This window comes from Camelina sativa, chromosome 15 (genome assembly GCF_030686135.1).
Source record: "Camelina sativa cultivar CO46 ecotype springtype chromosome 15, ASM3068613v1".
Lineage (NCBI taxonomy): Eukaryota > Viridiplantae > Streptophyta > Magnoliopsida > Brassicales > Brassicaceae > Camelina > Camelina sativa.
In genome coordinates this window covers 4,655,070-4,677,877 of record NC_141894.1, presented here as the reverse complement: position 1 = coordinate 4,677,877, position 22,808 = coordinate 4,655,070, and the positions used below count along the sequence as shown (strand labels likewise).

At 34.2% G+C, this 22,808-nt stretch overlaps 6 protein-coding genes and 1 long non-coding RNA gene across 8 annotated transcripts; 3 read left to right on the top strand and 4 right to left on the bottom strand.

Moving 5' to 3' along the window:
- Window positions 1-37: 37 nt before the first annotated feature.
- On the bottom strand, window positions 38-1,858 carry LOC104745324 (protein yippee-like At3g11230). 2 transcript variants are annotated; one of them, XM_010466523.3, is made up of 6 exons: window positions 1,698-1,839; window positions 1,481-1,610; window positions 811-854; window positions 567-675; window positions 407-462; window positions 38-320 (listed from the first exon to the last, which is right to left on the bottom strand). In XM_010466523.3, the coding sequence occupies exons 2-6, from the start codon at window positions 1,574-1,576 to the stop codon at window positions 236-238; spliced, it is 390 nt and encodes a 129-aa protein (XP_010464825.1). In that variant the 5' UTR covers window positions 1,577-1,610; window positions 1,698-1,839; the 3' UTR covers window positions 38-235. The 2 variants fall into 2 exon arrangements, with proteins under 2 accessions (XP_010464825.1, XP_010464823.1); XM_010466521.2 differs by having other exon boundaries at window positions 1,481-1,858.
- A 36-nt stretch (window positions 1,859-1,894) lies between these two features.
- On the top strand, window positions 1,895-4,461 carry LOC104745323 (elongator complex protein 4). Its single transcript, XM_010466520.2, has 8 exons — window positions 1,895-2,311; window positions 2,392-2,621; window positions 2,728-2,791; window positions 2,871-3,018; window positions 3,349-3,427; window positions 3,589-3,748; window positions 3,825-3,916; window positions 4,053-4,461. Exons 1-8 carry the CDS (start codon window positions 2,170-2,172, stop codon window positions 4,218-4,220), a joined length of 1,083 nt encoding a protein of 360 aa, XP_010464822.2. The 5' UTR covers window positions 1,895-2,169; the 3' UTR covers window positions 4,221-4,461.
- Window positions 3,109-3,880, bottom strand: LOC147926279 (uncharacterized). Its single transcript, XR_015581887.1, has 2 exons — window positions 3,487-3,880; window positions 3,109-3,419 (listed from the first exon to the last, which is right to left on the bottom strand). It is a non-coding gene; the product is annotated as an uncharacterized LOC147926279 (long non-coding RNA).
- Window positions 4,462-4,603: 142 nt separating the features above from the next.
- LOC104745322 (GDSL esterase/lipase CPRD49) lies at window positions 4,604-7,133 on the top strand. Its single transcript, XM_010466519.3, has 6 exons — window positions 4,604-5,304; window positions 5,624-5,701; window positions 6,047-6,187; window positions 6,319-6,395; window positions 6,511-6,660; window positions 6,747-7,133. The coding sequence occupies exons 1-6, from the start codon at window positions 5,194-5,196 to the stop codon at window positions 6,958-6,960; spliced, it is 771 nt and encodes a 256-aa protein (XP_010464821.1). The 5' UTR covers window positions 4,604-5,193; the 3' UTR covers window positions 6,961-7,133.
- Window positions 7,134-7,551: 418 nt separating this feature from the next.
- Window positions 7,552-10,106, top strand: LOC104745320 (PHD finger protein ALFIN-LIKE 2-like). Its single transcript, XM_010466518.3, has 5 exons — window positions 7,552-7,969; window positions 8,053-8,085; window positions 8,180-8,402; window positions 9,376-9,499; window positions 9,585-10,106. The coding sequence occupies exons 1-5, from the start codon at window positions 7,870-7,872 to the stop codon at window positions 9,846-9,848; spliced, it is 744 nt and encodes a 247-aa protein (XP_010464820.1). The 5' UTR covers window positions 7,552-7,869; the 3' UTR covers window positions 9,849-10,106.
- Window positions 10,107-10,936: 830 nt separating this feature from the next.
- On the bottom strand, window positions 10,937-14,120 carry LOC104745319 (2-oxoglutarate (2OG) and Fe(II)-dependent oxygenase superfamily protein). The gene is made up of 5 exons (XM_010466517.3): window positions 13,600-14,120; window positions 13,186-13,433; window positions 12,307-12,637; window positions 11,300-11,581; window positions 10,937-11,196 (listed from the first exon to the last, which is right to left on the bottom strand). The coding sequence occupies exons 1-4, from the start codon at window positions 13,927-13,929 to the stop codon at window positions 11,333-11,335; spliced, it is 1,158 nt and encodes a 385-aa protein (XP_010464819.1). The 5' UTR covers window positions 13,930-14,120; the 3' UTR covers window positions 10,937-11,196; window positions 11,300-11,332.
- Window positions 14,121-16,044: 1,924 nt separating this feature from the next.
- FAD7 (fatty acid desaturase 7) lies at window positions 16,045-18,919 on the bottom strand. The gene is made up of 8 exons (XM_010466516.3): window positions 17,966-18,919; window positions 17,610-17,699; window positions 17,461-17,527; window positions 17,282-17,374; window positions 17,014-17,199; window positions 16,836-16,916; window positions 16,595-16,732; window positions 16,045-16,496 (listed from the first exon to the last, which is right to left on the bottom strand). Exons 1-8 carry the CDS (start codon window positions 18,463-18,465, stop codon window positions 16,305-16,307), a joined length of 1,347 nt encoding a protein of 448 aa, XP_010464818.2. The 5' UTR covers window positions 18,466-18,919; the 3' UTR covers window positions 16,045-16,304.
- Between the last annotated feature and the right edge of the window lie 3,889 nt (window positions 18,920-22,808).

Sequence of the window (22,808 nt, the reverse complement as noted above, 5' to 3'; positions counted from 1 at the left end):
AGTAATTAAGTATGGAAACAATCTAAACTTGAGCATATAAGATAATGAGAGATCTTTTTAACTATGAGTCCAAAAGTAGTTGCAGGCTTGCAGCAAGACCAAAACAGTTGATCTCTTGAAGCTGTTCTAATGTAAGATGGATGGTTTACAAAAGGAGAAATGAAAACATTGGAAAAAGAATGAAGAAAGATGAAAGAGTAGGAGAGAATGTACAAATCAGATAAGAATTAGGAGATCAAGCTTCATCAGTATCGCTGTCTCCGGCTTCAACTTCTTGAGCCACCCAATAATTGTTCCCATCTGGACCCCAAACCTTGTACCTGTCAAGAATATGAACAAATGCATCATCTCAAGAATATCTCTCAGAGAAAATACATCAGCAAATTAAGATTAGTCGGGTATTAACCTTTCCAGAACAGATTTGCCTTCCTTGTACTTTTGATTCTTCTCAAAAGCAAACTCCTGAATAGTTATCAATAAGATTAGATAAGCAAGCAAGAGTCAAATGCACAAACCAACAAAAAATAGAAGAAGAAGAAGGAGAAGAAGGAGAAGAAACATCTTACATATCTCCATCCAACATAAGAACCGCATTTGACACAGTAAATATCGACAACGGTGTGCAATCCCGTCATCATCATCCTATCTTCCTCCTTCCCAGCATACACATTCACTCTGTCCACACAAATCCAAAACTGGTGATATTGAATAAGCTCTTCCTAATCCATCAACAGCTTGTGTGAAATTGCATATGCTCTTCATATTTGGCTTCCCAAAAAACCCAAATCAAACTTGAAGAAGAAAACTTACACCTTACTGAAGAGGTAAGCTTTCCCATGCCGGGATTGAAATGACTAAAAAGTAAAAACAGTCAAACAAGATGGTGTCAGTATCTTGCATATGCCAACACAATACTAAGACATTGTGAAGCCATGTAAAACCCAAGTAAGATCAAAGACTCCAACTCATTTAACCATTGGAAGAGGACAGAGTCTGACAATGTCTTCAACGATTAAGACTAACTGATTGCATTTAGCATCAAAACCACAATCAAATCCAAGATATATAACACGGCTTAGGCAGAGGATAATCTCAAGATCACGAACCATAGAAAGAGGAGAAAGAATCTAACAACGTTTGAAGCATACATTGATCTAATTGCCTACATCAGAGAGCTTAGCAACTAAACAACCAAGATGCAATAAAAATGCAGGACAGTCTCCAAACAAAGTACCCCAATGATAAATGTATCCATGATCGAGAGATATGATCATCAAGATTCCAGATATCATCAAAAGGCACATGATCTTTCTCAATCAAACTTAGATCATCTAAACATCAAAACACAATCATAGTGAGAAAGAAACACCCAAATAATGATCTGATCATCAGTAAGAAACAAAATCGCAATAATAACCCAGATTAAGATTTTAGCAGGAAAAAAAAAGTAAAAAACCCAGAAATCAAATCAGATTCAAACCTTAGAGACGACATCATCGTAGAGAGCAAGATTGGTCTTGCAGTGCTTACAACTGTAAGACTTACCTTCCAAATTCACCAAGAACAATCTCCCCATCTCTCTCTCTCTCTTAACAAACTATTCCCACAATCTATAAAAGCAATAACAAAATCAAATCGCCAAAAGAAGAGTGTCTGTGTGTGTGTGTGAGATTAAAAAGTTAGGATTTTTTTCTCACCGATTTTGGGTGAAAGGAAGAACCTTTAAAAATAGAGAAATATATCAAAAGTGTTCTTTGACGACTTATATTAAAAGCAAGAAAAATGAAAAAACACACACACACACTTTTTTTGTTGTAGTAACGTGGACCTGCCAAAGTCATGGATGATGATGGCCTTGGTACAATATATACGGAACTCCATTTTTTTATGCGACTTACGATATAATAAAATCTCTATTGTATCTTTTTCATATTACGGTTGTTTAATGGTTTGCTTCTTATCGTTTGGTTTGAGTGTAAACCCTCTGAGACACAAAGAGTCTTCTATAGAACCGAAGACCCACACCCAGCCGCGTCACTCTGCGCCGTGAAATTGAACTACGGCGAAAACAAAAAAGAAGGGTTTTTTTTTTTTTTCTGCGTTTCCTTTCTTCGCCGTAGATTTTTGAAACCTAGAGTGAGTTGCTTGTGTGATTTGATTAATTCAACTATGGCTGCACCAAACGTTCGTAGTAGTGGAAGCAGCAGCTTCTCTCGCAACATATCAGTTGTGTCATCACCTCAGATACCTGGTCTCAAATGCGGTCCTAATGGCACAACCTTTATTTCTACCGGGATTCGTGATCTTGACAGTGAGACTTCCTCCCTTTTGTATTTACATGAGAGAATTTGGTTTTGGTGCTAAAAGGATGAATCTTTTATTTGTTTCCAGGGATACTAGGTGGTGGTTATCCTTTAGGGAGCTTAGTAATGGTGATGGAAGATCCTGAAGCACCGCATCATATGGATCTTTTAAGAACTTTTATGTCTCAGGGTCTTGTTAACAACCAACCACTTCTTTATGCTAGTCCTTCTAAAGATCCCAGAGGCTTTCTTGGTACTTTGCCTCATCCTGCATCATCTAAAGAGGATAATAAGCCTACTGTGCCTGACCCTGATCAGGTGATTCTTTTCTTGTCACTGCCTTCTTTCTGTTTTGCTTTTTTCCTGATAGACATGAGAATTTTAGTTACAAATTGGGTGGTGTGCATTGTTGTTAATTTTGTAGGGAGAGAGTTTGAGGATTGCTTGGCAGTATCGGAAGTATTTGGAAAACCAGAAGAGTTCTATTGGTAATTTTGTTAGTGCGGTTATATATTGATTGAGCTACTAGTAAGTTAACATAATCCTCTTTATTTAATTCTGGATCAGATGATTACTCCAATGACTTTGATATGAGAAAGCCCTTGGAGAGGCAATATCTTAGCGGACGGCCAATAGATTGTGTCAGTCTGTTAAACTCTTCGGATCTTTCCGTTGCTCAGGACCACTGTGCTACGTTTTTATCAAAATTTCCAAGGTTGTGTGGCATACCTTTCTTATTTGATGCTTAATTACTTCTCTTCTCTCTAGTTTCGAATCCATTAATTTGTTGGCCCACTTCCATATCTATGTAGCAAAATGTGCCCAAGCTCTGTTTTTTACATCTCTCATATAATTTCAAACGTGCTACATTCTTGGGAGGGACTTAGATTTTTAAATGCTCCCAGTTTAAAGATGATACAATGTGTTTATATTGTCTTTGTTCGTCACTTTAGTTAGATATTGTTCAAATTCCACTCTTATCTTTATGGCTTTGTTAAGAAGCTTGTCCGCTTTTTCTCAAGAACCTGTGTGATGATTTCCACAGAAACAGTAGTAACATCGCATCCATTGGCCGCATTGCAATCCAGTCATTCTGCTCTCCCCTGTGTGAGTATTCTGAAAAGGTAAATTAGGAGAGTTCTCTGTAACTTGTATCCTATATTAGTCAACAAGGCTTTCTTACCAACATTCTCCTGACTCTATGATTTCTGAAACCTGAAGCTTGTACCAGGATCTTGTTGTTCTGTATTATTATTTTTTTGACATTTTGTTTCCATCAACACAGGAAACAGACATGCTTTCGTTTGTAAGATTGTTGAAAAGTATGTTGATGGTTTCAAATGCGGTAGCCATTGTCACTTTCCCGCCTTCCCTGCTCTCCCCTTCTTCCTCAAAAAGACTGCAGCACATGGCGGATACCTTACTCTCTATCAAAGCCATCCCAGGTTTGTTTCTCTGATCTTCTTATCCATTAGTAGATTATGGTACTTGTTTCTAACAAGTATCTGTTCCTTTTCCCAGATGGTGACAAGGAATTGGAGAGACTTCTCACTGGTTACAAGGACATAAATGGATTCCTCAACATACACAAGGTTGCTCGTATCAATACACAGGTATTATTCCAATTGTAGTTTTAAATGTAAAGATGCTATTACATACACAAGGTTGCACGAATTATCTTTTAATGAGAATGTCATGAACTTGATGGATATTCACTTTAGTCCTTAAACATTGGTTCTATCTAAACAGGTACCTGTAATTCTTGAGGCAAAAACGTTCTCAATGAGCTTGAAGAAGAGAAGGTTCTTGGCTCTAGAGTGTCTGAATCAAGCCCCTGTAGACGGGTCCAGTGGAACATCGTACGGCACAACCGGGAGCTGCTCAGGATCATCCAAATCCGGAGCACTTGATTTTTGAGTTGCTGAGTTAGTGATTCTTTACTTCTTCTTTAGGCTTTTGTTTGAGTTCTCTGATTTCACTCAGGGACTAAGCAACTACATTAGAGTGTTTGGTCTTTAAAACAGTTTTTTGACCTTGTCTTTAATAGAAATCAAAGTGTTCTGTTGAAAAAAAAAAAGAGATAGAAATCAACGTGGTCTTCTTCTATGCCAAGCCAAACTATGACCATGCTAATTACTAAACGGTCAATTAGTATGTTCACGTTCTGGTTGTTTATATAAATAACCAAAACATACTAAAGAAACGAAGTTGGGGACATTGAATGTTGTGTTCAAAAATATGGTTGAGCTAAATTTGGTGATCCTTTAATTTGGTGTTCCTTCACTTCCCAACTAACGACCATATCATTTGAATTATTGTTCATAAATTTCTCTACCCAATCTCCTTTATACATACTTACTTACTAGTACTACTACCTTATTCGTTTATTGACTTTTCTCCTTTCCAAAGATTCTTTCTACATGAGAAAGAAAGAAAAAGTTTTTTTTTTTTGTCAAACGTTTTTTTCATGATTTGTATTTGGTTTCAAGAGAAAAATATTAAGAGGAAAAAATAAGAATAGATAAAAATTTGTAAGAGAGAAACAAATCCTTAAAAAAGGAAATAAACAGTAATGCACGTGAGAATGGTTTTTTCAAGTTTTCGTTTTGTTTGTTTTTTTATTGTTTTATAATTTTATTCTTCTGTTATATTTCGAAAATAAATAACAAGAAGAAGAAAAAAACGAGACGTTTTTGCATTTAATCTCGCACCACACCAACAAAAAGAGTGAGAGAAAAAGAGACAAGATCGCTCAGGTTTGTTCATCATCTTTCACCGGCCGATCTCATTTGCGGCGGAGAAAGAAACAGCCTCTGGGTAAACAGAGGGAAAGAGATACGTGATTTTTGTGTTGTGTGTGTTTTGAGCAAGAAAGGTTAGAAGGAAAACAATGGTTGGACCGTCGCGGCCTCAGATCGTTTTGTTTGGATCATCCATTGTTCAGATGAGTTTTGGCCATGGTGGTTGGGGTGCTATTCTCTCCGAGGTCTATGCTCGCAAGGTACCTCTCTCTCTCTCTCTCTGGATCGCTTTCCTTCTAATTACTACACGTTTGTTCTTTAAAATTCGTTTTTTATAACGTAATTAACCACTAATAGAGAGCCTAATAGTACTATTTTTCTCCATTTGGATGAAAGCAAGAAGCTTTGCGTTGTTTGATATATTCCTGAAAGAAAAAGACAAGAACAAAAATTGCATTTAGTGCACAAAACTAAAAGGCGGTGGGAGATAGTTATGGAGGAATTTAATGTGGTTGGTGCTCTCGTTGAATAAACATGTGAGTGACTTGACTATTGTATTTCTATGAATGACGTGTATAGGCCGACATCATTCTTCGTGGATATTATGGATGGAACTCAACTCGTGCTTTGGAAGTTGTGGACAAAGTGTTCCCCAAGGTAATGTTTCAATGTTTTTTTTGGTTCTTCTCTCTTGTCAAGTGTCCCTAGACCATTAGTTTCAATGTTCGTATTGGATGATTTGTACTAAGAAAACATTGTTTTTATGAAGTTCAAAGTCTACCATTATAAATGCTCAAAAGGATTATACAAGTATATATTTTAATTGCATAGTCATGGTTAAGCATACAAGACCCTGCATCTGTTTCAAGAGAGATGTCTTTTGATTCTTGATATTGTTTGTTCACAAAATGTGTTAGAATGAGCTTAAAGTTTGTTATATAATCAGGGTACTATGCTTCTGTTTTCGTTCCACATTAAAATGCCAACTTGTAATGGATGCAGGATGCTGAGGTACAACCTTCTCTGGTGGTTGTCTATTTTGGAGGAAACGACTCAATGGCGCCTCACCCTTCTGGTCTAGGACCTCATGTTCCGCTTACTGAATACGTTGATAACATGAAGAAGATCGCTCTCCATCTTCAGGTTACTTCCTTTATAATTGTTGGTTTATTATGAGTCTTTCTCCTGTCTGTAATGTTAAAAAGCCTCTTGAAGTGGACTATGAAGAGATGGACTAAAGGGCTTATAACATCATCCTCTATGTTCTGTCTCAGAGCCTTTCAGACTCGACCCGTCTCATATTTCTTAGTTGCCCTCCAGTGGACGAGGCCAAAGTTCGTCAGAACCAAAGGTTTTTTTTTAACATCCCTGATCTTTTCCACTATCACTGTCTTGCTTCTTGGTTAGCTCCCGACTTAATGATAATGTTTCCGTGCTTTTTTTTTTTTCTTTCTTTCTCGCACAAGCCCATACTTGAGTGAGGTAATACGCACAAACGAGCTATGCAAGACTTACTCAGATGCTTGTGTGGAGCTGTGCCAAGAGCTCGGCTTAGAAGTAGTTGATCTCTTCTCTACTCTTCAAAAAGCAGATGACTGGAAAAGTGTTTGCTTCACGTAAGTATCTTTGAGTTTCCCCTGCAATACCAAATGCGATAACTAGAGAGCTTATATATTATTGGCAACAATTGTATGTATTACAGAGATGGGATACATTTGTCAGCAGAAGGAAGCAAACTAGTGGCGGGGGAGATACTGAGAGTGATAAAAGAAGCGGAATGGAAACCGTCGCTTCACTGGAAATCGATGCCAACCGAATTCTCAGAGGACTCTTCTTATGATCTTGTTTCAGCTGATGGTAAAGAGACTGTAAACTCTTCAGAATGGACTTACTTCTGGGAAGAACAATGGGACTAACAACACACAACAAACAACAACAACAACAACAACAAGAAGACCTTATCTTTATATAAATTTCACTGTCTTAAATGTACTAAAGCTTTGCTTTTACATACTTTATTGTTTACAAGTGTCTCTCTGCTATAATCTGATACCTCTCTGGCTCTCTAAAAACGTTACCATTTTTAAAAGTCTTTATTATCGTACATGGATCACAAATCTTGAATTGTTTGTCCGAAAAAGAAAAAAGAATCAAATTAAATCTTGTATCAAAGAAGAAACACACAAAAGTTTGGATCTTATAATCTCTGTATATTTCCTTTTTTGTCTACATTTACGTTTAGACAGCAACAAATGTCTTCAAACTCATCATGGTAACTAACAGTCCCGACAAGGGTTTTTTTAGTGTTTAAAGTACAAAAATCACAGAGTAACTAGATTTAGTTTAATCAACAACAACATAATAAAGTACAAACTTGCGATTTATTAATTTCTTGTAAGAAAAAATAAAGAAATTTGCGATATATTAATTTGGGCCTAAAACCTAAAACAGAAATCGAACATAAAGGGCCCATATAAAAAAAGCCTTTACCCTAAAAAGCGACGGACGCATCTTCTTCTTTTCTATTACCAAACCTTTCCGCTGACGCAACCAAACTCTCCCAAAAAAAAAAAAAATAGTTAATTTATTTTTTCTCTCTCTCTTGTGTCTTCTTCTTCCGTCTGCTTCTCCTCCATCTTCTTCCAACTCTCTCTCTCTCTCTATCTATCTCATTCTCTCTCTCTCTCTCTTCATGCCCGAACGCATCGGGTCTCAAAATCCATTGATGCAGACCTCGATCCTTTTCTACTAGCACTGATCTATACATCTTAATTTTTTTTAATATACAAATCTTCTGGGGATTTACTCTTTAAATCTGTACAGCTATGGCCGCCGCAGCCGTTTCCTCTAACCCTCGCACCGTTGAAGAGATCTTCAAAGATTATACCGCTCGTCGTACCGCTCTTCTTCGTGCTCTCACTAAAGGTCTCTCAATTTCCCAGATTTCTTCGTTATAATGCCTTTTGATTCTTTTTTTCCTTAACTTGTTTGGTTTTTTTTTGTTTCAGATGTTGATGATTTTTACTCTCAATGCGATCCGGGTAAGAAAGATTTCGACTTTGAGATACCCTTTTGTCTTCTTTTGTGAGATTTGATTACAAAATTTTGTTTGTTGTGTGTTTGGTATATGTATAGAAAAGGAGAATTTGTGTTTGTATGGACACCCAAATGAGTCATGGGAAGTGAATCTACCAGCAGAGGAAGTGCCTCCGGAGCTACCAGAGCCAGCGCTTGGTATCAATTTCGCTAGAGATGGTATGCAGAGGAAAGATTGGCTTTCTCTTGTTGCTGTTCACAGTGATTGTTGGTTGCTCTCTGTTTCTTTCTACTTTGGTGCTCGCCTTAATCGTAATGAGAGGTTACTACTTTCTCCTTTTTCTTTTTTTCTGATTCTGCATTCTCATTGTTTTTGAGCTTTCTTAAGTCAATTCTTTCACTTTTTTTTACTTGATTTCTCAATGGTTTTTGTATTCTTCTTATGTGAAACCACCTACTTGTTTTTCCTGTTATGTTCATTGTCTCTTCTAGTGTAAAGATTGAAACTTTTGTGATAATTCTTGAGTTTGCTTGGAATGAGATTGTTCCCCTTTGATGTTTGCTGATCTTTTTAGTTTCCATCTTCTGCTATGTTTTAGACTGGCTCAGACTCATATCTATGGACTTCTTGTTTGTTGCATGACTTTCATGATAGTCATCTATCTAAATTTTTCTCAGCTTTTCTTCTGGTATCTTTTGGATATTGATGCATGCCTGATATTGATATCTCAGAACGGATAATTCTGTGGAAGCATGTGGCGTATTTCAACATTTCAATAACTTTGCTGAAAAAGGTTTTGTGAAAGTTGAACATTGACAAAAAAAAAAGGTCCCTTTGACTAGTTCTAATAAGATCATATCACTGTCAATGTGTCATACATTCTATTGAACAATCTTGTTTTGGTTATTATCTTTTCCGTTGTTCTTCAAGAGAAAAGCTGTGTTTTACATTTAGAGATAGGTGTATCAATCATAGGTCCAAGAAACTTGACTTTGTTTGATCTATGTGGTTGTTTCATTTATAGTCTCTATTGATGGCTTCTCTAACCATTTTAGTTCTCTTATACTAGTAAAAAGCATTTGGTAGATGCATTCCCAAGGATAGAGAATCTAAACCTATATAGCTACTAACATATAATGCTAGATAAACATTACAATTGTTTGTTATACCGATATGAAGATTCTGACTCTCTTTTTTTCGTTTCTGCTTGCTAATAGAGTTCTTAGCTTCTCTCAGCTACCTTTTCCCAATGTGTTGTCCACTCATTGAGTTATGATATTCGTTTGATTTGCAGGAAGCGGCTATTCAGTCTGATCAATGATCTCCCAACTCTCTTTGACGTAGTGACTGGTAGGAAACCCATCAAAGACAACAAGCCAAGCTCAGATTCTGGAAGCAAATCCAGAAACGGCACTAAGGTACATACAAAAAAAGAGCTTCCTTCTTTTAGTTGTTCTGTAGATTTTCTGGTTTCTGTACTTGAAACAAAAAATGGGTTTGCAGAGATCAATAGACGGGCAGACAAAGAGCTCAACACCGAAACTAATGGAAGAGAGCTACGAGGAAGAGGAAGAAGAAGACGAGCATGGAGACACTCTCTGTGGAAGCTGTGGAGGTAATTACACAACTGATGAGTTCTGGATTTGCTGTGATGTTTGTGAACGCTGGTACCACGGGAAATGCGTGAAGATAACACCAGCTAAAGCAGAGAGCATCAAGCAGTATAAATGCCCGCCTTGCTGTGCTAAGAAAGGAGGAAGACAGTGATGGTGATGAATTGATGATGATGACCTTCTCAAAGAGACTCTGGCTCTTCTTCTTATGTTTTAATCGATATGTTAATCAACTTTTTTCTTTTTTTTTTTCTTTAACCTTTTTTTTTTTTTTTTAATTTTAAAGCATACAGAACTCTCTCTTTATATCTCCAGAAAGGGATTTCAAGAAGTTGAGAGAGAGAGAGTAGCAGCTGTTTGAGTAATATTATTATTATTCATATAAAAAAAAAAACTGAGTTGTTCCATCAAATGTGTCATGGGATTTGTATAATGTAGTCACAAATCTTTTAAGCATTGAACTGTAATTTACACTCTATCTATGTCTTTAATCTATTTAGGTCATTTTATCTATCTTAAAATTTTGTTCTAAAGAAAATTATGTGATATGTCAAAGTGGATTGATAGATGTATTCTCATTTGGCCCGAATTGTGTAAAGGGCCAACTAGTTTTGCAAGTTCTAAAAGGCACGTTAATGCGATCACAACCTTTTATAATAATGATGACTTAATAGACATAATATAGTCTTCTTATTAAATATCCATATGTATTTATAACACTAAAAAAACGAAAAACTAGTGATGTGTTCTTGTCTTCATGATTTTAGAGATGTATTATGGTGACTTTATATAGTCTTTAGTTACATATTTTTATGTTTTGAGTCAATCATTTATACAGTTAGGAATTAAAAATTCAGGTCATCTCTTAAAAAGCCAGAGCATGATGCGGGCTCACAATACAGAAATTTTATATTTGGTTGTTGAAAGTGTTATACAAGTCCGTCCAATCTTCTTCGTAACCGGTAGTTAACATCAAGCTCACAAGTCCCAACTATATATTGTAAAGAACTTAAAGCGGATCTAACGAGATTCTCTATAATAAGGTCAACACGAATTATCCTTTTATATACATTACTTAATCTAAGATGTGTACCAAAGGAAGTTATTTAAATACTAGATATTATATTAGTCACGTTCACATGTCCTATGCAATTCTTTTCTTCTTATAGAAAAACAAATTGTCTGATATATATATATATATATATATATATATATCAATTGCTCAATCAATACAGAGAAGACTAGTACCAATAAGCTCCATTATTAATGTTACTAATCATAGAGAAAGGGATAATTATTGATTAGCATGCTACAACATTAATCACATATACCAATTAATTATACTAAGAGAACGACATCTTTAGAGTTTACGTAAAGCGATAGAACCCAAAATAAAACACACATGATAATTTTTGGTATTTAATTAATTCACTTCGATCTCGATATATATGTTCGCCGATCTTTGGAATTGGTACTTCTTTGATCTTCCATAGCTTGATATCCTTCAGTATACGTATAGCACAGACAAAAAAAAAAAAGATTAACACGCGAGTATATAGATGCGAAGTTGCAAAGTAATTGAGTTGCGTAAGAAAGGGAACTCACAGTTATCGGACATTTTTGTGAAGTTCATATCATTTAACGAGGGGAGATATGAGACTCAACGTAGGATTTTCCACGTGGACCTTGCGTTCGAATAAAGAGTCTATACTGATCAAAGGTCATGGGAGGATACAAAGGAGGCATCGTAGATGTGACAAGTTGTTGCATTGGTTGGATCGGAATGTCACTCTTAGGGTTATAGAAGAATGCTAGTGAAACCCTTTCTTTTTCCGAATTCACTACTACTCGATGTTCCACGCTCTTGTATTTCGAATTGCTTAGTATCTGCCCAATTTTACAACACAGATTGTTTATTAGCATAACTATATCAAACGTATGAAACGGATATAAAACTTGCTTCTATTGCATGACTAACATCAAAAACATTAGGACCATTTTCTGTAAATAATGTTCAATTTGTTCATTCAAGTAATTTGGGATATTTTTCTTACAAATAATCATACTCTTTTTTTGGGGTGCAAGTCGTCTTTTGCAAATGTTTTTTTTTTTTTCTAGATACGAGGGTGCTCTGAAAGTTACAACCACAAGAAAAAAATATTTCTCCAGTATGTATTTAAAATATCGTCTTATATAAAATCAAAACACGTGAAGAATGCTATGAAAATGACATAAATCATTACAACTAGTTTTAGAAAAAAATCTTAGTATAGTTAAATTTTGTTGGCCGCCTGAAGTTGAAACGGTTTAGTCACATATTACTATTTTAAGTCATCTCTAAAACGTGCAACCTCTATCAAGTAGTTCAGTACCAACAATATCATGACAATAGTTAGTGTAATACTTTTTTTTTTGTCAACATTTTATTGAGTGTTTTTCATTAGCACCAACATTGAATTTAATTATTTTCTGAGTAGTGAAGTATATATAAATATATATTGATATTTATATGTTTGTGTGTTTAATTAGTAACAAAAAAAAAAATGTATAGAACGTTAGAACTTGAAAGGAAAAGATTAAAAGCACAAAACGTTTATATTTTAAAAGGTTACCTGAACTTGATCGCCGAGATTAACAATGAATGCGTGGCGAAGAGGATTGACAGTGATCCATGTGTCACCGTGACGGACCTGAAGGCCGACGACTTGATCGTCCGGCAAGAGGATGGTAATGCCGCCGGGATCGGAATGAGGAGAGAGGCCGAGGGCAAGCTCCGGTTGGGGGCATTTTGGATAATAGTTAACCCTCATACATGCACCAACTTCTTCTCCACCAAATGCTTCTTGGAGTTGATCTTCTTTTAGCCCCAAGTTTGACGATAAGATCGCCATGAGTCTCCCGCCTAGATTCACTAGTTCCTTCCCATACTCATCGATCACTTCTCTATATATATTCCATTTTAAGAGGAAGAAGAAAAAAGTATTATACATTGAATATGCTTAGTTATATTAATATTCTTGAGTAGGATAAAGAATTTTTATATTGAAATTGTAGATGAATATAACAACAAGGCTAATTTTAAATAAAATGAATTAAAATATTCAACTCTTGCTTAGAATATTATTAAAATTGTTTATAAAAATATAATTAAATATAACAACATGGTAGTGTAATCAACATGATCGCCAACCAACATAACAACACATGAATCATTTTTATTGATTATGCCTAAATTATTTTTCAAAGACCAGAATCATAGTTTATGGTTTCTTTTAGTATTGCAGAAAACATAAAGAACAGTTTATATAGTTTCTGACTAGAGTCTCCAACCCCCCCCCCCCCCCCCCCCCCCATAAATAATCCGATGACAATAACACTAGCTAAAAAATCTCAAGTTCTCAAAACTCATAGAAATAATCCAACCCAAAACTAGTTAATCATCTAAACATACACATATATAAAAATATAGACTTAGAGGCTTAATTAAGTACCTAATGTTAGTAGGTAAAGAAGGCCATTTGTTGGAATCCTTCAAGGGAAGAGGACGAAAGTGGAGATAGTAATAATCATTCCAATCAAGAATGGCTCCTTTTTCCACACCCAATCTGCTTCCGTATCCTTCATAGGTCTTTGGGGAGTTTGAGTAAACTTCTTTGGCTTCGACGGGTAAATTGAAGAAGCTTCTCCAAGTTTCTCTAGCTGCGTCCATCAGCTCCGGCTTCACCCCATGGTTGATCACCTGAAAATATTGAATTCGGCCATGTAAAAATTGAACTCGGCCAACGTATATATATATATATATATATATACGTTTGAGACTCTAGTTTGAGACTCTAGTATATATATACGGAAACCGAGTCTAGTTTGAGACTCGGTTTCCGAACCATGTCCAGTGCCATTCTTACCTGAAAGAATCCCCATTCACGGCATGCCTCAGATATCCTCTTTTTGTCGTCTTCGTTGCCAGAGAAGAGGCTGTCTAGGTCTATGACCGGGATATTTAAGGCGGCAGCTTCCGGCTGGTGGTTGATGATGGTGGTTTGAGGGCGTTGAGATGGCGGCTTGATGTAACGTTCGGGTAGGTTGGTGAGGTTGCTCTCGGCTAGGGATTGGACTCGGACGATGGGTTCTGGCCACTTTTCACCGAGGCCATTCTTGTTCTTGACTTCTTGTTCTCGGTCGTTGAAGCCGTTCTTGCTCTCAGGCTCAATCTTTATCTCGTCTTGGTTGTTCATGTTGTCTGTTCTGGCTTATTAATCTTGCTCTTTTTCTTCTACTTGTTCATGAGAAGTTGTGAAGTGGTGTTATATATATATATATATATATATATATATATATATATATATATATATATAGATGGCGTGGTTTCTTAGAGACAGTGAAGGAGAGAAAAGGATGGAAGAAGATTTGAATTAGCAAAAATAAATGAATTGTGAATGTTAATCATCTTACACATGTAAGTAAAATCAACTCGGACCGACATATTTCAGACTATTATATTCTCGTAAATCCGAATTTTAAAAATTATTATTTTAAAAAGTATAACTGAAAAGATTGTTATCGATGTTGGAACCGGTAATCGTAACCGATGCTGGAATCAGTAATCGTAACGGATGAGTGAATCGAATAGAGTCCATACGATTGAGGCTGTGTGTTTGTTAGTATATTTTATGAAAACGTGTATAAAATGGTTTTTGATACGTGGTAAAAAAGATTGAAAATGATGTACGAAGGGATTCCAACTAATAACACGTAGAATTTTTTTAGACTTATTTGATAGTAAATCCAAATCGCAAACTAACATTTTCCTGTGGAAAGTTTTAGCTTGCTTACAAATAATTTTAGAACATAAAAGGAACATGTGGAAATGTTTTTTGTTTGTGAAAATTTGCTTTACCATTACAAATTTTGTTTTTGTTATACTAACAAGTAACAATACAATAGTAGAAGTTGACGACGTACCCAACCTTAAAATATATAATGACTTAAGATGTATACTAAAAGAATATGACTTCAACGTTTTCATTTTCAATAGATGATTATTTTGTGGCATGCTGTAGCAAAGTAGGCGCCCGCAGAATATCTAGTGAAAACTCTGAATTTGGCCGCACGCTTGTTGTATATATTCGACATACCAATCGAAAAAAAAAAAAAAAAAAAAACAGACCAATCAAAAAAGTTTCGTTCAATATTTTGCTAACCCATATCTAGTTCAAGATTACTTTGTTGAATTGTTTAAGCAGAGGCATGTAATCTTTCCAAAAGAGAGTATTCTCTAGATGTAACATGGGCAAACTTCTATTAATAAAGGTATGGTTCGTTGACCATCTAAGCAGAAGGCCGGCCGACGACTTCCCAATAATAGAAACATGGTTCATTGAACATGGAAGGCACATGTACATTACTAACCAACTACTTATTGTGGAACTGTAACAAATGTACTCATCCCAATATTTAATGCAACAAAGTTAGGGAAATTAGGAGGAACAATTATGATTGTATTTAGAACAATATCCAATGTGAAAAAAATATATGTTCTTTTAGTATATATGTACATGACTAACCAACTACCTATTGTGTAACATATATGTACATGACTAACCAACTACCTATTGTGTAACAATTGTACTCATCCCATTTCTCATATTAATTAATGAATCAAATTTTGGGAGGTTAGGAAGAATAATTATGATTGTACGTGTTTAGAATAATATCCAATGTGATAAAAAAAAATGTGCTTTAGTCTTTACACAACCTAAAATAGTAAAATTATGTATGGACACACTGAAATTTCTGTACTTAGCTTAAAACGAAAGACAAGTATATATTTTAAAAGTTGTTTAGTTACCATGTTACTACACCATTCATATTCGATTTACACAAAATAGACTTTCAATTTTTATATGTAAGGTACTTGTAAATTTTGCTTACTCTTTATTGTAGGATGCAATGCATATCAAAATAATTATTTCTACATATAGAACTGGAAAAAAAGATAGTTTTTAAAACATGCTAACACTACACAAATGGATATCGAATATTACATTTAAACAAACAGAATAATTTACTTTTGACATCCAAAGAAAATGACTTTCCATGAAATTTAGTGCTATTATCAAAGCATGTTGCGTTACATCAAATTGATGTTATACTAGTGCTCTGCGATTTGCATTCGTAAATCGTAATACACATTTTACATGCTCATTTTTTTTGTAGTCAATTCACTACTCCACTTGATTATACTGTCATCTTACTTTATGTTTTCTTTTCGTCATTTAATTTTTTTTTCTTGTAAAGTAATGTAGTTAACTAGCTACCACATGACCAAATAGCCAACTATAAGAAAGAACTAATCAAACTAAAAATGTTTGGTTTGTTTTAATCATCCAGTTACAAAATATTTATAAACCTTCATAAGGATGAATCTAAGATAGTGCAACATATATTATATAGATTCAGATATTAAAAACACATTTTTTTGTTTCCATCTGATCTGATCTGATTTGTCTCTGGTGGGTGACACAATAAATTGATAGTAAACAAAAAAAATGCAGCTGGTCAGAAATAGAAGAACTTCACAGCTTCTCCCTCTATCTCTGCCTGCTTCATTTCAATCTGCTCCCACTTTGATCTCTCCATACATATTTGGATCTGCTTTATAGTATACAACATCTCCTTCGTCGCTCACGTAATGATCTTCTTTGATACTTTTTGCTAGAATTCCCAGTAAGTGTAATGGCAAAGGTCCAGACTTATCAGGCTCCCTGTAATACTTCCCTAATACTGGTTTAACTGCTTCCGTCTGCAAGAAAGCAAAAGTTTGTAAGCATTTGTTTCGCATGTAAACCAATTTTACCAAAACACAAACAGTCTTTTAGTTTTTTTGTTTCAATTACTTACTGCTTCTACAAGATGATAATGTGGGATCTGTGGGAAAAGATGATGTATCACATGCGTTCCAATGTCATGGTGGATGTTATTGATCACTCCATAGTCACGATCCAATGTTGTAAGTCCTCCTCTCAGGTAACTCCATTCCTGTTTTGAGAGAATCATGAGATTTACAAAGCATTGGCTTTAACCTTAAAAAGAGAGAGCATTATAGCCAAAGAACAGTGAAAGAAGAGACTATGCGTTTTACCTTGCCACGGTACCAAGGGAGCTTATCTTCATGACCGTGGTGATGCAGGTACGTCACAAAGTCCAACCACATTACATTTATCTGCATTAGACATGGAAACAAATTTCGGGTAAGGCAGATGAAATAATACACAAATTGCCTAGTCTGAGACAGAGGAGAGTTGACAGCAGCGCATTACCCAATAAGGAATCCCGTAGAGTTTGAGCATTTGAACTGGACCAACAACGAAGTTGAGACAGATAAGCAGAGCAGCCATTGCAGTCCAACAAGCTGTAGAAGTGAGAACATCCGTTTTCTCTTTAGGGAGGAACAAGTCGCTTTCAGGATGGTAATGAGAACCCTTTTTCCCCGGACTTCGAGCCCACTGAATCAGATGAAGAAAACATTAGCCTGTTTACATGATGTGTCTCAGCTTAAGTTACCATAACAAAATAAACTAGTTTTACCAAGTAGAAAGGGTATGCAAGCATCACAAGAGGCAGTGTGAATCTAAAGAATCTAGTCGGTTTGTCCAAACTCTGGTAGATTTTCTCAGACATCTGCAATTACAAAAACAGTAAGAAAACATCAAACACCAAAAGGATTGAACCAAGATAACCAAAAAAGCCTGTGTTAGTAGACTTACAGGATGCCAAGATTCGTCGTTCTCAACATGTCCATGGTTCTGGTGGTGAGTTCTGTGGCTAATTCTCCTACAGAACCAAGAAAAGTCATATGAGATTCTGCATGCAAGTGGTTTTATTGAGTTAGAATGAATTGAAAAGCAAAACTCACCAGCCATGGTAAGGTACCAGAATAGAGGAATGAAGCAGATGTCCCACCACATTGTTCAACCTCGGATTATTAGAGAAGCTTCCATGTCCACTACAATATGATCAACAACAAAAATTAATAATTTCATTGACAATTCAAAAGGAGATTACACAGAGTTGCAAAACCATTAACCAGTAGCTAATTGGATTGGTCTACAAACAACATGATAATGATAATGACAGATTGTAATAACCTCAGAAACCAATTGTGTCCAATAGAGATAGGGTTTGTTCAATTGGTTCCAAAATCAAAGTGAGAATCATCCAAAGTTGACCAAATCAATACTAAACAACAAAAAAGGTAGGGTTTTTAATTACCAGTCATGACCAAGAACAAAGAGAGCCCAAAACATGGTGCCTTGAGCGAGCCAATAGAGAGGCCAAACAATCCAATTGTTGAGGTAAGAAGCTCCAGCAGCCAATGCAAAGACGATAGCGACATCTCTCAAAACATAACTCATAGACTTCCATGGATTCTTAACCCAACAATGCTTAGGTATAGCTGCTCTGATATCTGCTAAATTGAACGGAGGAGGAGCACCTGGGTCAAACCTCTGCTTCTCTTCTTCTTCTTCCTTTAATGGAGACTCATCAACTATTGGTGTTGTCGTCGTCAATGGTACACTCACATTCAAAGACCAATTCTTACCGAACCCATCTCGTGAACAAGCGAGAGGAGACGATGATGTTTTGTAAGAAGTAAAAGGTCTGAATTTGAAGATGGGTTTGTTGTTGTTAGAGACGAAATTGGATCTGGGTGTTGTGTAGATTCTGGGGAGTGGTCTTATCCCACATTCTGATAAGACCAAGTTCGCCATTACAGCTCTCTCTCTCCCCCAGAAGTACAAAACAAAAAAAGGGAGAGCCTTTTTTTTTTTTTTGGGGTTTCTCTGTTTAAACGAGTGGTGGTTATAGGGGAAGGAGACGAGAGAGAGATAGATAATGAATGTTGCTGAGAGATTTTGATTATTATTAATTTATATAATGAACCACCGTCCAACTCCACCACTTGTGTTGCAGCTGCTTCTACGTCGCTTATCGTCGTCTCCCCAATAAGGTGAGGAGGGAACTTAATTACTTACTAGTGGTGATGATGTGAGGTCAATTTAGATACAACCAAGGTTCGTCGTCAACACGGATTCGATTTCATCTCGTTTTAAATTCTTTGTTTTTTTTAAGTCTTTTTCTTTGGTTATGAATGATGTCAATTTAGTTTAATAGGCCTTTGAGAAAAAAAAATATAGTTTGTTTAAAGAGAATAATAAAATAATGAGGCATATGTTTCATGACCCTAACTTTTATATGAAGGTATAGCAAATTTTATACACATTATATTAGTGAGTCTATAACATTGTTAGACAAGAAAAGAGGTGTTTGGTGAAGAAACCTGTTTTAGAATTTGAGTCAATTACGTCTCAATGTTTTCATATCTTTTACTTATTGTTGCTTTATTTTGATGGAGACAAAACCAATCTCATACTGGTAGTCAAGTAAGTTACATTGGTACATAAGGAAGGCGTGCGTCGTGGACGGTGCACATAAATTTGAACTAAGTGGTGGAACCTATCATTCAAAAAAGCCCAAACCAAATTGAACGGGCTGGAAATATGTTTTGGCATAATGGATGAAAAACAAAATTTGTGAAATCAAACAAACCAAATCCAACCAAAAAATGCACACATATAATCTATAATTTTTATGATCGATTCCTTAGCCTGATCTTTTTGCCGAATGTGCTTTTATACCCAAATCGGAACTCACCTAATTCAAGCAACGACGTCGTATTGAATAGATTGTTGCCACACCATTCATGTCTTAGTCAAAAGTCATCACAGTTAAACGTCTGGCTAACACCATTGAGGTAATTTCAATTAGGTAATGGTTTGAACTTGAAAATATATGATCATTGTTTGAATATAAAACCGATTTGGCAAAAAATACATGTGTTGCTAAGGCGCATATGTTGTAGCTGAAATATATATTAACCCAAACACGGCTTAAGATAAGAGATATATATATATATCTTATTATATAAATCTTAGTTTTTAAAGTTAGTAACTCACCAGATCGTGACACATGTTAATTTTAACGATCACAGATCAAAGTTAAAAACTTACCAATTCATTCATGACATGTGTCAATTTTAACGATCAGAGATCAAAGTTAGTAACTCATCAGATCGTGACACATGTCAATTTTAAAAAGTTAGTAAAACATATCACCAATCAAAATACAAAAAAACACCATGTCATATCATATATCATATTAATAAAATATATCAAAAATAAATTGAAAAGACAAAACAAATTAAGGAAACAAATTATGTAGATTTTTTAATAAGGAAATTATATCGGTTTGGGTTTATAAAAGAATGGCTAGAGTGTAGATTTTACGGTTAAATAAAATTATATGTCGGTTTGGGTTTACAAAAGAGTGATTAAGGTTTAGATTTTACAATTATATGTCGGGTTGGGTTTACAAAATAGTGGTTAAGGTTTAGATTTTATAATTAAACGAAATTATATGTCGGTTTGGGTTTACAAAAGAGTGTTTAGGGTTTAGATTTTACATTCTAACAAATTTATATGTCGGTTTGGGTTTATAAAAGAGTGGTTAGGGTTTAGATTTTACAATTAAACAAATTTGTATTTCAATTTGGGTTTATAAATGAGTGGTTAGAGTTTAAATTACATAATTAAACAAAATTATATGTCGGTTTGAGTTTATAAAAAAATAATTTGGATTTAGATATTATAATTAAAAACTAAAATATAATGTTTAGAATTAATAACTTTAAAATTGAATGATATACAGATTTTGTTTCTTTAATTAATAATTTGTTTCCTTAATTAAAAGGGGTGAATAAGAGAGATTCACCCCTAGGGGTGAACCCAATAATTGTCCTAATAATATACATGCTTAGTGAATTACTTTTTTGTTTATACATGTCAAAATCTTATTGAGAAAACACATAGAATATAAGTAGTGTATAATGGAAAATATATTAGTTTTGTTAATTTAGAATTTTTTTTAGATATAAACATGTAAATTTTATTTAGATTTAATGTTATTTTCTTAATTAACTGTTTCGAAAATAATAATTTTTGACACTGGTCAACATCTCATCAATATACTTGACATGTGTCATGGTCATGTTAATGACTTATTTGAAAAGCCAACTTTATATAAAAAGATTTTTTTAATATAATAAAAAGATTAGTTCTGACTTCAATTCAAGCTTTTTTCCTAAGACTGACAATCGGTTCTTCATGAACTCTGTTTTCTTCGCATGTGCCTTTACAAATCTTGTTGCAGTACTCAATATCCGAAATTGGCTAACCATAGAGACATAATATATATATATATATATATATATATATATATATATATATATTTGTGCAAACAAAGACATAAGATTTAAAGGTATAGGTTACATATTATAAAGGTTATATAGGAGTATAATTATACGACCAAATATGGATGACACATAGTATATTTATTTTACCATGTAGTGGTTGAGAATTTTTGTAACAGTGAAACTTTGATTTCTTTTTTTTTTTTGTCGTCTACAGTGAAACTTTTGATATGGATGGCACATAGTATATTTATCTAAGTTATTTTTAATATAATAAGATTACAATTATCTTATGCTTTGTTTTATCAAACTTGAAAACGGTAAATTCTGATCGTTAAAATTAACACGTGTTACGATCTGATGAGTTACTAACTTTGATATTTAATCGTTAAAATTGACACGTGTCACGATCTGATGAGTTATTAACTTTGATCTATGATCATTAAAACTAACACGTGTCACGATCAGGTGAGTTACTAACTTTGAGAACCTAACTTTATATAATAAGATATAAATTATGTTATTATTTTTTAAAGTTTTTTTTGGATAAACATCTTGCAATAAAATCATTTGCTAAATATAAAGGCTTGAAAAAAACACATATTTTGTAATTTTAATATTGTGAATGATTCTAGATAAGTATCCGTTCTATAACACTGGTTAAGTTTTATTTAGTAATCTATCTTGTAACCCACTATTTAACTTGTAACCAATCAATCTATCAATTTCGTAAACTATCTTTGGTTAACGTTGTGGTCTATCGATAAAATCTGTGGAAAATAAATTTGTAATATTATGTTTAAAGATCTTTGAAAACAACATGATATAGGACTAAAATTTTCCAAAAATACAGTTTGGAATATTCATGATTTTATTTGTTACCATTAATATATCAATTATCAATTTGGAATATCCCTAATATTTAAGTGTAACAATTAATATTAATATATGACTTAATCTACAACTTATCTATAACCTATTTGTAATCATTTGTAATCATTTATTAAAAATATAAAGTCTATAAAATCTATGTTGTGTACTTCCCTTTTATTAAAAAGTGGATATATATATATATATATATATAAAGAACAATCATGACCTCTTTTCAAATCATTTTGTGGCTCAACTCTTCTGGTTCTTAAAGTTGCCTTACCTTTTTTTTCCAATGATTAGAAGCATGTCTCGTTTCGCAAAATAATGTACATGCCACATAAACAAAAATTCTATCCCCTAAATCGTTCTTCATTTCACCTAATTCAGTAGTGCGGATCTTGCATCCGCAACTATAGATGGCATTTTGAATGGTTCATATAATAAAGTAGAGGCTTGGAATAAGTCTAGTCCATTGTTGCTAAGCCGCATATGTTATCATGATATGAACTTTAAACATGAATTAAATAATGAAAATGGTTGAGGGAAAGAACGGTTTACAAAATAACATAATTATTATCCCCTATATATTAATAGGGAAACACATTTTTTAAAAAGCTGATGTGTCACCGTCAGAGAGTTTTGTGCAACTTTTAGCAAAATACCCTTAAATTTTCTACTTAATTACATTAACATGCAATTATACTTAAAAACAATTAACTTAATAATCATTAGATATGTCATCATTTCTCACACAAATTTAAATATCATATATTAAAACTAATTAAATAATTACATACTATTTTTAGGTAAAATTTCACTAAAATTTATTTACAAATATACAAGTCAAAGTTATATTAATTTCTTAAAATCAATATAAGTAAAATATTCTAAAAGGCTATAAAACATATCAATTAATATAAAGTTAATAAAAAT

What these genes read in the sequence shown, in the direction of transcription:
- FAD7 (XM_010466516.3), bottom strand. Translation starts at nt 18,465, where the DNA reads ATGGCGAACTTGGTCTTATCAGAATGTGGGATAAGACCACTCCCCAGA. An exon ending in TTTGTTCTTGGTCATGACTG is followed by an intron (nt 17,700 to 17,965) that starts GTAATTAAAAAC and finishes ATCATATTGTAG; the next exon opens with TGGACATGGAAGCTTCTCTA. An exon ending in TTGCATACCCTTTCTACTTG is followed by an intron (nt 17,200 to 17,281) that starts GTAAAACTAGTT and finishes CATCTGATTCAG; the next exon opens with TGGGCTCGAAGTCCGGGGAA.
- LOC104745324 (XM_010466521.2), bottom strand. Translation starts at nt 1,576, where the DNA reads ATGGGGAGATTGTTCTTGGTGAATTTGGAAGGTAAGTCTTACAGTTGT. An exon ending in ACGATGATGTCGTCTCTAAG is followed by an intron (nt 855 to 1,480) that starts GTTTGAATCTGA and finishes TTTACTTTTTAG; the next exon opens with TCATTTCAATCCCGGCATGG. An exon ending in CTTATGTTGGATGGAGATAT is followed by an intron (nt 463 to 566) that starts GTAAGATGTTTC and finishes ATAACTATTCAG; the next exon opens with GAGTTTGCTTTTGAGAAGAA.
- LOC104745320 (XM_010466518.3), top strand. Translation starts at nt 7,870, where the DNA reads ATGGCCGCCGCAGCCGTTTCCTCTAACCCTCGCACCGTTGAAGAGATC. An exon ending in TCTTCGTGCTCTCACTAAAG is followed by an intron (nt 7,970 to 8,052) that starts GTCTCTCAATTT and finishes TTTTTGTTTCAG; the next exon opens with ATGTTGATGATTTTTACTCT. An exon ending in TTACTCTCAATGCGATCCGG is followed by an intron (nt 8,086 to 8,179) that starts GTAAGAAAGATT and finishes GTATATGTATAG; the next exon opens with AAAAGGAGAATTTGTGTTTG.
- LOC104745323 (XM_010466520.2), top strand. Translation starts at nt 2,170, where the DNA reads ATGGCTGCACCAAACGTTCGTAGTAGTGGAAGCAGCAGCTTCTCTCGC. An exon ending in CGGGATTCGTGATCTTGACA is followed by an intron (nt 2,312 to 2,391) that starts GTGAGACTTCCT and finishes ATTTGTTTCCAG; the next exon opens with GGATACTAGGTGGTGGTTAT. An exon ending in TGTGTGAGTATTCTGAAAAG is followed by an intron (nt 3,428 to 3,588) that starts GTAAATTAGGAG and finishes CCATCAACACAG; the next exon opens with GAAACAGACATGCTTTCGTT.
- LOC104745319 (XM_010466517.3), bottom strand. Translation starts at nt 13,929, where the DNA reads ATGAACAACCAAGACGAGATAAAGATTGAGCCTGAGAGCAAGAACGGC. An exon ending in TCTTTACCTACTAACATTAG is followed by an intron (nt 12,638 to 13,185) that starts GTACTTAATTAA and finishes GAATATATATAG; the next exon opens with AGAAGTGATCGATGAGTATG. An exon ending in ATCTCGGCGATCAAGTTCAG is followed by an intron (nt 11,582 to 12,306) that starts GTAACCTTTTAA and finishes AAAATTGGGCAG; the next exon opens with ATACTAAGCAATTCGAAATA.
- LOC104745322 (XM_010466519.3), top strand. Translation starts at nt 5,194, where the DNA reads ATGGTTGGACCGTCGCGGCCTCAGATCGTTTTGTTTGGATCATCCATT. An exon ending in CCGAGGTCTATGCTCGCAAG is followed by an intron (nt 5,305 to 5,623) that starts GTACCTCTCTCT and finishes TGACGTGTATAG; the next exon opens with GCCGACATCATTCTTCGTGG. An exon ending in TGGACAAAGTGTTCCCCAAG is followed by an intron (nt 5,702 to 6,046) that starts GTAATGTTTCAA and finishes TAATGGATGCAG; the next exon opens with GATGCTGAGGTACAACCTTC.